The sequence below is a fragment of the Culex pipiens genome, chromosome 3, assembly GCF_016801865.2.
Source record: "Culex pipiens pallens isolate TS chromosome 3, TS_CPP_V2, whole genome shotgun sequence".
Taxonomy (NCBI): Eukaryota; Metazoa; Arthropoda; class Insecta; order Diptera; family Culicidae; genus Culex; species Culex pipiens.
The window spans coordinates 16,252,059-16,264,580 of record NC_068939.1 but is presented as its reverse complement, the minus strand read 5'-3'; the positions used below and the strand labels follow the sequence as shown (position 1 = coordinate 16,264,580).

At 34.1% G+C, this 12,522-nt stretch overlaps 1 protein-coding gene across 5 annotated transcripts in view; it reads left to right on the top strand.

Moving 5' to 3' along the window:
* LOC120418013 (protein still life, isoform SIF type 1) overlaps positions 1 to 12,522 on the top strand; it is a 258,310-nt gene that overhangs the window by 17,574 nt on the left and 228,214 nt on the right. For 3 of the 5 annotated variants that reach the window (XM_052709651.1, XM_052709650.1, XM_052709647.1), the window contains exons 10-12: positions 1,225 to 1,423; positions 1,480 to 1,848; positions 1,928 to 2,072. In XM_052709651.1, coding sequence (XP_052565611.1) covers positions 1,225 to 1,423; positions 1,480 to 1,848; positions 1,928 to 2,072 — 713 coding nt within the window. The remainder of the gene's footprint in view (positions 1 to 1,224; positions 1,424 to 1,479; positions 1,849 to 1,927; positions 2,073 to 12,522) is intronic. The other 2 variants (XM_052709648.1, XM_052709649.1) reach the window with 2 other exon arrangements.

Genomic DNA, 12,522 nt, shown 5'->3' with positions numbered 1-12,522 from the left:
AAATTACGCGTTTTGGCAGATAGCTCGAACATTTTAAATATTTATTAATTTATATATGGATCTAATCATCAATCGCAGCTGGATTAACTATGACAAATGTTCATCTTAACTATTTAGTTATTTAGTTTAATGAAACAAAACATTGTTGAAATTTCGCTAATTCTCACTCCGTTGCAACGTCACCGAGTAATCGATTTGGCAAATGAAAATTGCCAATTGAATTTTTCATTAAAAGTCCAGCTTATCACCTTTCTTTCACAACGCGGTGAACTGAAATTGGTGCAGTCGTTTTGGAGACATGATTCTGAAAAAAAAGATCTAACGAAAAACATCAAAAAACGACATTTTTTGCTAACAAAAATTACGAATTTAATTGTTATGGCCAAGAAAACCTCATGCCAAATTTCAACCAAATCGTAGCACTTTTGAATTGCACCTGCTGGTGTGACGCAGACTCGCTGTTTATTCAATTCAATTTACCGAATATCTGCTCCGAGATAAATCAGCAAACATTGGGTGAACCTTATTTCAAGGCCTTTAAACAGTCTTGTTTTAAAATGCGAATGTCTTTTGAACGTCTGATGACTTTTATAGCATGATAGAAACAAACCCTAATCAGTTTGAATCACGGTGATTTGAGTTTTATTTTATTTGAAGAATGAATGTTTCCATGTAAAATTTACAACTTTATTTTCTTTCAGTTCTCCCCAGTAACTAGAAAGTATGCTTTAGGTTCAGATTTCATCGAAATATTTTGCATTATTGTTTGATGAACTTTAATCGTGAAATAAAGGAACATTTTGCTCAAAACTCAATAGAATATTTCAATAAATTGGTAAAGTACGTCAGATAACAAAATCGAACGTTCACACGTGTCTTCACAAGATTTAAATTAGTTGATCACAGTTGAAGCACAATGAGACGAATAAAAATAACCAAACTCCCGACCAACACCAAAAGTGAACCAGCGTCCGAATCACGTCCAATTAATCAGCCCCGAAGTGATGACTATCGATTACTACACCCCCATCGGCACAGGTGTGGCATGTCGAGTTCTGGCTCAATTGCTACGTGACATGGGTTTCCCACTCGAGGGAGTTGGTAAAATTACGTTTCCCATCAATTTGCCACTTTGCACCACAAAAACGTGCCTTCCGAAATCGTTGTTGGCCAGAAGCAGTGAGTATAATAGCCCAAATTATCCTTTTCTTTTTTCCCGCCAAGGATCATCAGCCAGTGCCAAATCCTCAACCCTGCCGCTTCCCCATCGACTGGGTCCGGAGCGGCCCGTGCAGGTGCGCGAGCGGGACCGTGACCGTGACCGTGATCGGGACGGGTACTACAGCGACCGGAACGAGCTGATACGAGAGCGGGAGCGGGACCGCGACCGGGACCGTGGCTATCTGAGCGATCACAACTCGAAGTAAGTGTTTTGTAAGAAAAAAAGAATGTTTTGATTTAAAAAGCAAACTATTGCAGCAGTTACGCGACCGCATCCCGTTGTGCGTCCTGCATCGGCGAGTCGGCCCGTGCCCAGTGGTTCCGCCACTCGGACGGTTGGCGATCGGGCAGTTCGACGTTCGGGTCCGGATCCGGCCCCGGGTTGGTTTCGTCGCAAAGCAACCTCGGTGGAGGAGGCATGGGTGGCGGTGGCGGTGGTGGCGTAGGAGGAGGCGGGGGAATGGGCGTTGGCCCAGGTGGAAACATGGTCGGTGGAGGAGGTGGTGGCGGTGGCGGAGGAGGTGGCCACAAGCGGTCACCCTGGGACTCGTTGCCATCGCTGCGGCAGGACTCGAGCCTGAACGATTCGGGCTACAAGAGCAACCGGGCAGATTCCTTTGAGCAGAGGTAGGTTCCGGGCAGGAGAGGCTCTTCCGGATTGCGACGGGGGAGGGGTTGAAGGCCTTATTATCAAACTGATGTCAAGTTCTGTCTCGTCCAGGGGTGTCTTCGACAGGCAGGACAGCCTCCGGTCGGACTACATGAGCGACCGGGAGCCGCGGTACGGAATTGTCCAGCAGGCATCGATCGACAGCACCGATTCGCGGCTGTGCTATCTGACGTCGTCGGAGGTGAGTACTTTGAACTGTTTTCCTTCAACCATTAAAAAGATTTATTGCGTTCAATTTTGGCACACAATATACAGCAATGGGCAACAGAATTTCAAAAAAATTCTTTTTGGGTAATTTTAACTTAATTAAATTATTCCATGACCTTTGAAGCGAACTAAAATTCGGATAAAAAAAATCAAATAACTTTATAATACAGATTTATAAAAAAAAAAAACAAATAGTGAACAATCGATCCTGAGATCATTAATTTATCAAATCTGTACCTTTAAAGTCTTGGCAACAATATAAGCCACGCAAACGATCTTCAATAAACGAATAAATATAATATTGTGTCAGTATTTGTGTGAAAGCTTTATAAACAATATATTTCTATCATGTGGATGTAGGAAAAAAAGTATTGAACAATGTTTTGAATATAGTTACAGTTCTTTTTTTATGAAATCATCATTTATGAAAAAAATAAACTTGGTAGTTGGATTCACAGTTTCACAAAAAAAATCGATAAGCGACAAATAACTTTTTCGAACATAATCATTTCTAGATATGTTTTAAAAGACGAATAATCAAAGTATTGGTCCAAAACGTCAAACAGAAAAGTTTTGGAATTTTGACAGTCACAGGAGACAGAAACATTTTCCTATAATTGGTTTCCAACACGAGTAAATTTGAAGTTTTTGCACATGTCTGTAATTCGACGTCGTCGTGCTATCTTGTCGCACCCGCCATTTTGACGTTCCGAGAAAAACGCGTTTTAATGTTTTACCTTGAATATTCAAAAACGAGAGCACGCAATGTAAACAATAACAAACACGTTTTGTTTGGCTCACCATTCTGTGCATTGTCCCGAAGTTTGGTTGAAGTTGGTTGCTGGAGTCCCGAGTTATAATTACAAATGTTTACGGTAGTCTAGCTTGTACGTGCGACAAACGCATCCTGACTTTCCTGGCATGAAATCCCTTTGTCCTTTTGTCGCACTTACAACAATTTTCATGGAGTGACAAGATAGCATGACAAGATTGAAACTACTTTCATATGTAAAGTGACAAAAATGCACGGAGTTTTTTCGGTTTTTGTTGAATATCTCAGGATTGAAATCGAATTTTGGGGATCTGTGAAGGTCAAAAGGTGAGGCATTGTGAGCTGCACAAAATAGCGTTCTTAACTCAATTTGGCTCAAAATGCACGTACGACAAGTTAGCACGATGGCGACGAATTGGTAATTGTGTAACTAATTATGATTTTTTAACATGTTTTGCAAATAAAACTTTTTTTTTTTGGAAATTATCACAATTGATAAATATTGTATAATTTTAATTTAACTTATTATCATGGTTGTTAACAATAAAATTATCGATGTTCGATAACGATAACGAATTGTTCTATCGTTGTCGTCAGGACTGACAATTTATAGTTGTCGTTATTCAGATAATTCTATCGGCGATAATGAAAGATAACTTATACAGTGGACAATCTCGTTTTCGATATTGAAGGTACCGTCGAGAGCGGGAGTTATCAAATTATAGAACGTAAAATCAAAGCAATCTACCAATTTATTGATAGCCAGAGAGTTCACTATATTTAATATAATTCTAAAATTAACTAAATCCTATCAAATTATGTTGAATTTTCAAGCTTTCTCTTAGATTTTTTTTTTTTTTGATAAAATGTATGTTTCTAAACATAAAAACAAAACAATCACAAAATACCGTAATTTTTAAAGTACTCAAGTTTTCATAATTTGCAATATGGATATCAAACGATTCGAAATTTACGTACATATTCCCTGTTTTAGAGTTTTTTAAATGAATTACTAAAATTTTCACAAAATACCATATTTTCTTGAAAAAACTCATTTTTATAATTTGCAATATGGGTATCAAACGATTCGAAATTTGCATGTATTTTCACTGTTTTAGAGTTTTTTTTAAGTGAAATACTTAAATTTTCATACAGAACCTTTTTTTTAAAGTACTCAAATATTTATAATTTTCAATATGGGTATCAAACGAAGCAAAATTTTGCCTGCACTTTCAATGCTATGAAGTTTTTTTTAAATGAAATACTCAAAAAAAAAAACTCTAAAACAGTGAAAATGCATGCAAAATATCGAATAGATTGTTACCAAGATTGCGAATTATAAAAAATGTAGTTTTTCGAGATAATACGGTATTTTGTGAAAATTTGAGTATTTCATTCAAATTACTCTAAAACTTGTCTAGAACAGTAAAAATGCCTGCAAAATTTCGAATCGCAAAATTATGAAAATTTTAGTACTTTCAAAAAATACGATATTTTGTGATTTTTGATTTGTATTTATACTTTGAAACTAACTACAATATCAAAAAATATATTTTTAGCAAATACATTGAAAATTTAACATGATATTGATGGATTGATAAAATTTAATAAAGATTTTCAAAATGAGTTATCGGCGATAAGATTATCCCCGATAGAATTATCGAAATAACGATAACTATTATCGACGATAATATATCGATTAACAACCTTGCTTATTATGCCATGGTTGTCAATAATAAAAAGAAAGTCGGGATTTGTTATTAAACAAATCTTCGAAAAGCAGAAAAGTCAGGAATTAGCAAATTTGCTTCAAAATTTAAGGAGTTTCTAATTCTTTTTTTTTTTTTCAAAGTATTTTTCTTTAATTTTCAAGTCACATATTTTTTTTATTTTATAAAGTAACAATTTGAAATATTTAATAGCAGACTTTTTTGATTTTGGAAGTCTTTCTTAGCTGCAAAATTTTAAAACAAATTTTATTTTTCGATTAAGCATATAAAAATCAGAAATTTCTGTTTTAACGTTTAATTTCAAAAATAAAGAAAAAAAATGCAGAAAAGTGATTTTTTGAAAACTTATTAAAGTTTTTTTTATGTATTGAATTTATAATTATATTTGCTTTATTTATTGATCGAGGAATCTTTAATGCTGAAATATTTGCTGAAAACAATAATCCATCAAAATATAAAATAATTCTTATTATTTCAAAAATAATTTCTATAAATTCAGTTTACAACACTTTTTTATTTTAGGTTGACCAAAGCTATCAAAACTTTAGAAAATTCATTGATGTTTCCTGTTGTGATGTTCAAATTTGTTGATTTTTTTTATTTATTTCCATGTTTTAAGAATATTTAAGGGACTTTCAATTAAATTAAAGGAAAATTTTACGATTCGAAAATCCTGAGAAGACTCGAAAAAAGTTAAGAATTCAAAAATGAGACTTGAATTGCCACCCTGCTTACTTTTACTTTAAAAGGTTAAGACGCAAAAACGAAAGAAGCTTAGTGCAATTCTCTGAGATTTTGGACACCTTTTTTAATTTTTTTTTATTTGTATGACATTTTGTGTCTACTTTTTCTATGACGCAAAAGCTATTAAAATATTCAAATCTGTTTTTATCAGAATCGATTTTTTGATTGATTTTGTGTCTTGGGCAAAGTTGAAAATATTGCTTAGGACTCTTCATTAAATAGTGAATGAATAAACATGTTTTCAATCGACTTTTAACACGACAAGTTGGATTGCGCAAAATAACCCTTTTTGAAAAATCAGTTTAAAAAATATAGATTTTCGATTTTTTTCTACGCATTTGAAAAAATATGATAAGTTTACAAATACTGGCAACACTGTCAAATGATTTTGGACCAACTTGTCACAAACTATATTATTCAGAGAAGTTTGTATTAGTTACAACTTATTCAAAAATACCAGATTGCTCAAAATCTAGATTTTAGAATATATGCATATTAAATTGAAACTAAGCAAACTTGAACTTTCCTGTTGTGTTTTTTTATTAGTTGAAATGTATCCAGTTTTTGATGCAAAAATGAAAAATCACTTTGATTTAATTTATTTCTTTTTTCATCATATCAGTTTTTTTTAATATAACAGCTAGAATAGCTAAAAAAGGAAATTTAAGATTTGATATGCTAAAATACAGAAAAACTACTGATATGTTTGAATAAATATTTTTCAGGCAAGGTAAATTTTATAAATTAGAATAAAGTAATATTTTTAGAATACCCATGAAAAACCCTGCCATTGTTGTGTCAAAATTGAATGCAAAAAGTCGATAAACTGTTTGATGACAAACGAAAATAGTTGCTCCATTTTACCCTTCAAAAAATGCAAGATGACAAAATCATGTAATTATGTGAAACGTGTGATTCAAATTTTATGACTCCAGCGGTGCGTCAAAACTGTTGAACTGAGGTATGCGCATATCAGCTTCAGATGAAAGTTTGCAAATAAATTGAAAAACTTTTTCGGCCTTTCATCGCACCTGGTGATGTCTCCAGCGCTACATTACTCTCAAGCTTCTTTCTGTTGAAAATCAGTTTCAGTAACATTAAAGCAACTGCTTTTCAGAGGAATCCTTGTGCTAGAAACTTTTCACAACCCAAAATTAATCGCAAACATTCCATCACCAAACCTCAATTGCATTTTCCAGAAGTGCACAACACATGGCACTGCTTCGACCCGATTGTGGTTAACCAAACACTTGAAAGCAATTCCAGGAACGCTAAATTGACGAACGCCAGCCCACTTTTACGTGGTTTGTTTGGAATTTCAATTTAGTTTAAAAAAAAATCAAAGTCACCCCTTCTCTGTCCACCAGTTTGATGCACTGCTGATTAGAGCTCTTTGAAAGAAACAGCTTTCCGGTAACGCTTTCAAATCGGTAAGTACCATTCAGTTTAAATCCCTCGTCAGGGTGGTTGCACAAACCAATCTCCCTCAACCCGAGCCCGAAAAGTGGGTGTGGTTTCACCGTAGAGTGAAAGCTGCTCAAACACAGAATTCAAAGGCAACATTTCACTCCTAAGTAAATATTTGTACTCAATGAGAGAGCTGCACTTGGAACCATTCCGACAACAGTGCCAGTGAACTTATCTCTGCCCGGTGTGGCACACGTTCTTTTGAAGTCAACCTGACGACGGTTCCGGGAGTTGGGAAATGGGAAACGCATTTTCCCGAGCTTTTTGCTTGTGGTGTGTGTGTGTGTGTTTGATGGAAATCGTCTGCCCTGAGAAAAGGGTGCCGACCCCCTTGAACCAGGGATCAGTTACGTAATCGGATTACTTTAACTAGCTCTTGGTACATGCCTGTTAAGAGTCATAATTTCAATTGTTGAGAATTGTTATGCAATGGCGTTCGCACGCACACAAAATTTAATTTCTCATTTTAAGCTTGTTGAATAGTTAATTTCACATCGAAACATGAAAACCTATAATTTCCCAAACTTCCCGACCATAAATTATGAAACACTTTCATTTGAACAAAGCTCTCGAGTCCTACTTTTGAGGCTTCGGGCCACGCAAACTGTGCGGATCCCGGAATGAAAATTTAATTAGTGACTCATTTGCGTCATTAAATATTCACAAATATAGAACTGTTGCCAGCGCGACGACCGCTGCAGCATCGCAGAATGGGGTGGAATGGGGGAAGGGAAACCAATTTGGTGCGGTCAGTTTTGGCGTGGATGTTGCAACGGCCAGACAGCTACTATTTCCAGAGACGGTTGCATAACCGCAATCGTTACGTAATGAAGAGCCTTTCTTCTGTTCTGGGAATGCAACTGTGCACAGTTACGGCGGGATATTATGGCTTGCGTGATGGAAAAAAGGAGCAGTCGTGGAGGGTACACGGAGAAAAAAGAGGTTCCCAAAATATTTCCATGGGATTTGCACACTTTGTTCGTGGTTCCTATTTTCATGAACGCATGTTCACGATTTTGGGAACTCTTTTTTCTCCGTGTGTTTTCATCAAAGTTGAACAGAATAACAATTTAGTCTTAAAGATTTGTTAAGATTGCTGATATTACTACTCACATCCATGAAGCTCATTTTTGTAGACGCAATAACACTTCATTCGACCGCAAAGTGGTTAAAATTGATTGTTAAATTTATTAAGCAAAATTAGCTTAGACAGCTAGTTTGGTGCTACATTAGATTGATCGAATCACGGCAGAATTATTTTTTTCATTATTTCACATGAACATTAATGAGAGTGATAATATATTGTTAGACTATAACAATAGCGTTAAAATAGACAAAAAAAATCTAAAAGATTACCAATGAAAGTATGGTACAGCTATCTTAAAACTGATAGCACCATTCTTTCTTCGGGAAAGTTGTGGAGCATATTTTCAATTTCAATCGAATTGTGCTGGTTTTAAATTGCAAAATGCAAAAAATAGATTTTTTTTTTTCATGCAAACTTCCATACTTTAGTCAATCGCTTTCGTAGACTTAACTAATCAATACCACATTTTTTGAGGTTGTTTTGGATCCCATAAAGAACCAAACAAAAATGTTAGGACAGTTATGCTTTGTGAGTCCGCTATTTGGAGATGATTTTGCCAAATCATTTTTTGTTTTTTTTTTCAGCTCGGGTTGGAAAGGGTTTGGAAATATTTTAAAATTCTCTGTACTGAAATTAAAAATGAACCTTACTTAAATCTTTTCAACAAGAGTCAAATAAGAGTTTTATTTTCTTATTATAAATCAATTAACAATGCAATCCATGGAGAAAGAAAATTGAGGCAAACTATTCTAGCATTCAAAAATTATATGAACAACAATAAATTTGGTACAGTCATGCCCCGGTTTTGCACGCCTCGGTTTCGCACTGCCCCGGTTTTGATTCGTTTTACTGCTTCAGTTAAGCTGAATCACAGAGCTTATGGAATGTTGGCTATATGGGATACATTGGCTATAATCGTATGCAAATTGGAATCGGGATGAATTAAACTCTCGATTGCACTTACAATTACAAGAAAATTTTCACAAATATACGTATTTTTCCTGTATTTTGTAATTTTAATGTTTCTCGAAAAAATACTCAAAATTATTGTTATTGCATATTTCATACATTTCGTGTCTTTTATTTTATTGAAAAAAACTCAAATTTTCACAAAACAGCGTATTTTTGAAAAAACCTAAAAAATATTTTTTTTTTCAATATGGGTATCAAACAATCGAGATTTATCATACATTTCAAGAGTGAAAACACATTGTTTTGAAAATATTTAAATTTTTCACAATACTACGTATTTTTGAAAGAATAGTCAAAATTTAATTTTTCCACAATAAAGGTATCGAATGATCGTAAATTTTCATACATTTTGAATGTTGTAACACATTTTTTTGAAAATACTAAAAATTTTCACAAAACCACGTATTTTTGAAAAAAAATGCTCAACATTTCAGTTTTTTACAATACGGGTATCAAATGATCATATTTTTTTCATATATGTCGAATGCAATACATTTTTTTTTGAAGATACTAAATATTTTCGCAAAACTACGTTTTTTCTGAAAAATACTCAAAGATTCAGTTTTTCTTAAATATTGGTATCAAATGCTTCGGATTTTTTCATACATTTCGAATAAGGTATCATTTTTTGAAAAAACTCAAAATTTTCACGAAACTTCATATTTTTGAAAAAAACGCTCAAAATTTCTGTTTTTTACAATACGGATATCAAACGATCTTGAGTTTTTTTTAAACATTTCGAAAATTGTAACACAATTTTTTGAAAATACTAAATTTTTTCACAAAAGCACGTAATTTCGAAAAAAAAAACTGTTCATAAATTCTTTTTTGCGCAATATGGGTATCAAATGATCGAGATATATTAATAAATTTCGAAAGGTATATATTTTTTTAATGCTAAAAATTTTCACAAGGCTACGTATTTTCTAAAAAATACTAAAATTTTCAAAGTTTTGAAATTTATTACACTCGAAATTTTTAAAAATATTCGATCATTTGTTACCCAACTGAAATTTTCAGTGCTATTTTTTTCAAAAATGCGTAGTATTGTGAAAAGTTGAGTTCTTCAAATAATGTTGTTATTATATTCGAAACGTATGAAAAATCCCAATCATTTGATACCAATATTGCAAAAAAAAAAAAACTAACTGAATCCACCTATGTGGTTGGAGCCTTCCTCACTTTTTACCAACAATGGGTAATATGAGTGGTTTGGACACATACTTCAGCTATTTTTTTAGATCCAGAAAAATTAGTACACAGATATAACTTAAGTGGTAATAACTCGATACAGGGTTGCCAGTTCTTCAATATTTTGGACTCGTTGAAAAGGTCTTTCAATTACCTTACCAACGATATGTCGGATGATGGATCCGGACATCGTTTACATACATTTAAGGGAGATCTGGCATCGAAAAAGTACAAATATATCACTTAAGTGGTCATAACTCGAGACAGGGTTGCCAGATCTTCAATGTTGTGGACTCGTTGGAAAGGTCTTTCAATTACCTAACCAACGATGGGTCGGATGATGAATCCGGACATCGTTTACATACATTTAAGTGAGATCCGGCATCAAAAAAGTACAAATATATCACTTAAGTGGTCATAACTCGAGACAGGGTTGCCAGATCTTCAATGTTGTGGACTCGTTAGAAAGGTCTTTCAATTACCTAACCAACGATAGGTCGGATGATGGATCCGGACATCGTTTACATACATTTAAGTGAGATCCGGATATATGTGAAAACACATTTTTATACATAACTTTTGAACTACTTATCGAAACTTCAAACAATTCAATAGCGATGTATGGGACCCTAAACCAAGTCGAATGCAACTGGTTTGGTCAAAATCGGTTCAGCCAGTTCTGAGAAAACTCAGTGAGAATTTTGGTCACGTACATACATACACACATACATACACACACACATACACACACACATACACACACACAGACATTTGTTCAGTTTTCGATTTTGAGTCGATATGTATACATGAAGGTGGGTCTTTGAGCTTTTAATAAAAAGTTCATTTTTAGAGCAGGATTATAGCCTTACCTCAGTGAGGAAGGCAAAACTGATTTTTTTGGTAATTTTTTGGAAAATACGTAGTTTTGTGAAAATTTTTAGAAGTTTTATAAAAAATGTATGACATTTGAATTGTATTTTTTTGATTTTGTATTCAAGCAAAAATATTTTTTTGCTGATTTTTAAAATCACTTTCTGTCACTTAAAGTTAATATCCAAAAAACACTCTAAATTATATTTTATTAATATGAACACATTTTGACAACTTTTCTGAAAAATCCTAATAGGGCCAACAATCCTATATTTTGTTTAAAAATTATACTTTTAATCAAAATTTAAAAAAATAAATTTTCAAGTAATAAGTACCTCAGTATTTTTTTCATCATTTTATACTCAAGACTAGCATTCTGATAGGGCATAAAAACAATATTATTTGTCATTTTAAGATTTTGGGCTAGATTTCAAAATCTGAATAGTTTATTTTTTGAAATTTTTGTAACGTTGGGAATTGGACCATTAATTCACGACATATCGGTGATCAACACACAATGGAACTGAGCATCTGAGAAAACCAATTTTGTCCTGCTTTTTTTTTGTATCTTTGCCTAGCCGTACCTTAGCAACCAAATGCGGTATCAAAATTGTTTATCTCATTTTGTAGAATTGTTTGAAAAAAAAAAAAAAAAACTCAAAAAAAGCTCAAAATAGGGGAAATATACCCATTTTAATCACACTAAGCCGTTCGACCAATTATCATCACTTTTGCCGTTTCCGCTATTAAACCAACATTTTCAGATGTATCAACAATGAAGAGTTGCTTGCTCACTTTAAGTTGAGCTATTTATTACTTTGAAACAGTCAAAAACACTTTATTTAAGCTGTAATTCATGATCAAAGTACTGATAGGCCGATAATAGAAATAGGCTGAGAAAGGGTATAGTTCCCCTACAAAAAATATAATTCACTTTAAATACTTTTTGCAGCCAATAAATGCATAGTTGTCTCATGTATTTTTCTGAAACATTTCCTTTCTCATAAAATTTCGAGAAAATCGAATAGAATCAACCCTTTATTCGTGGATTTATTGCAATAATGGCAATTAACGAATTAACCCTCTTCAGCCCAACCCTGCCTTCAGACGGACTTCGATTTAAAAAATCGTCGAAAATCAAATTTTTCAACCAATTTTTGATCTTTTAAAAGCAAAAAAAAAAAATCAAACCATCCACATTAACGACCCCCGGGTCTTTTGTGGTCTCTATTGCAAGTTTCTGCTCGAACCTAGGAGTCCGAAGGCTTGAATGGGGAGAGCACCCAAACCTCTTTTTACTCCAAGGAACCTTCCATCCCAGTGTTTGAACTGACGACCTTTGGATTGCGAGTCCAACCGCCGCCAGCGATTCCACCGGAGTAGGCTTGGTTTGGTGTGTTGTTTGTACTTATGGCATAGAGACGACTCCTACACCTGGGATGACTTAACGGCCTAACAACCAAGGCCGGGACCGACATTTTACTTCCTCATCCGATGGAAGGTTGCAGCAGATGGGAATCGAACCCAGAATCATCCGCTTACAAAGCGGACAGCGTAACCATTCGGCCACGCACTGCCACATTCTTTTAAA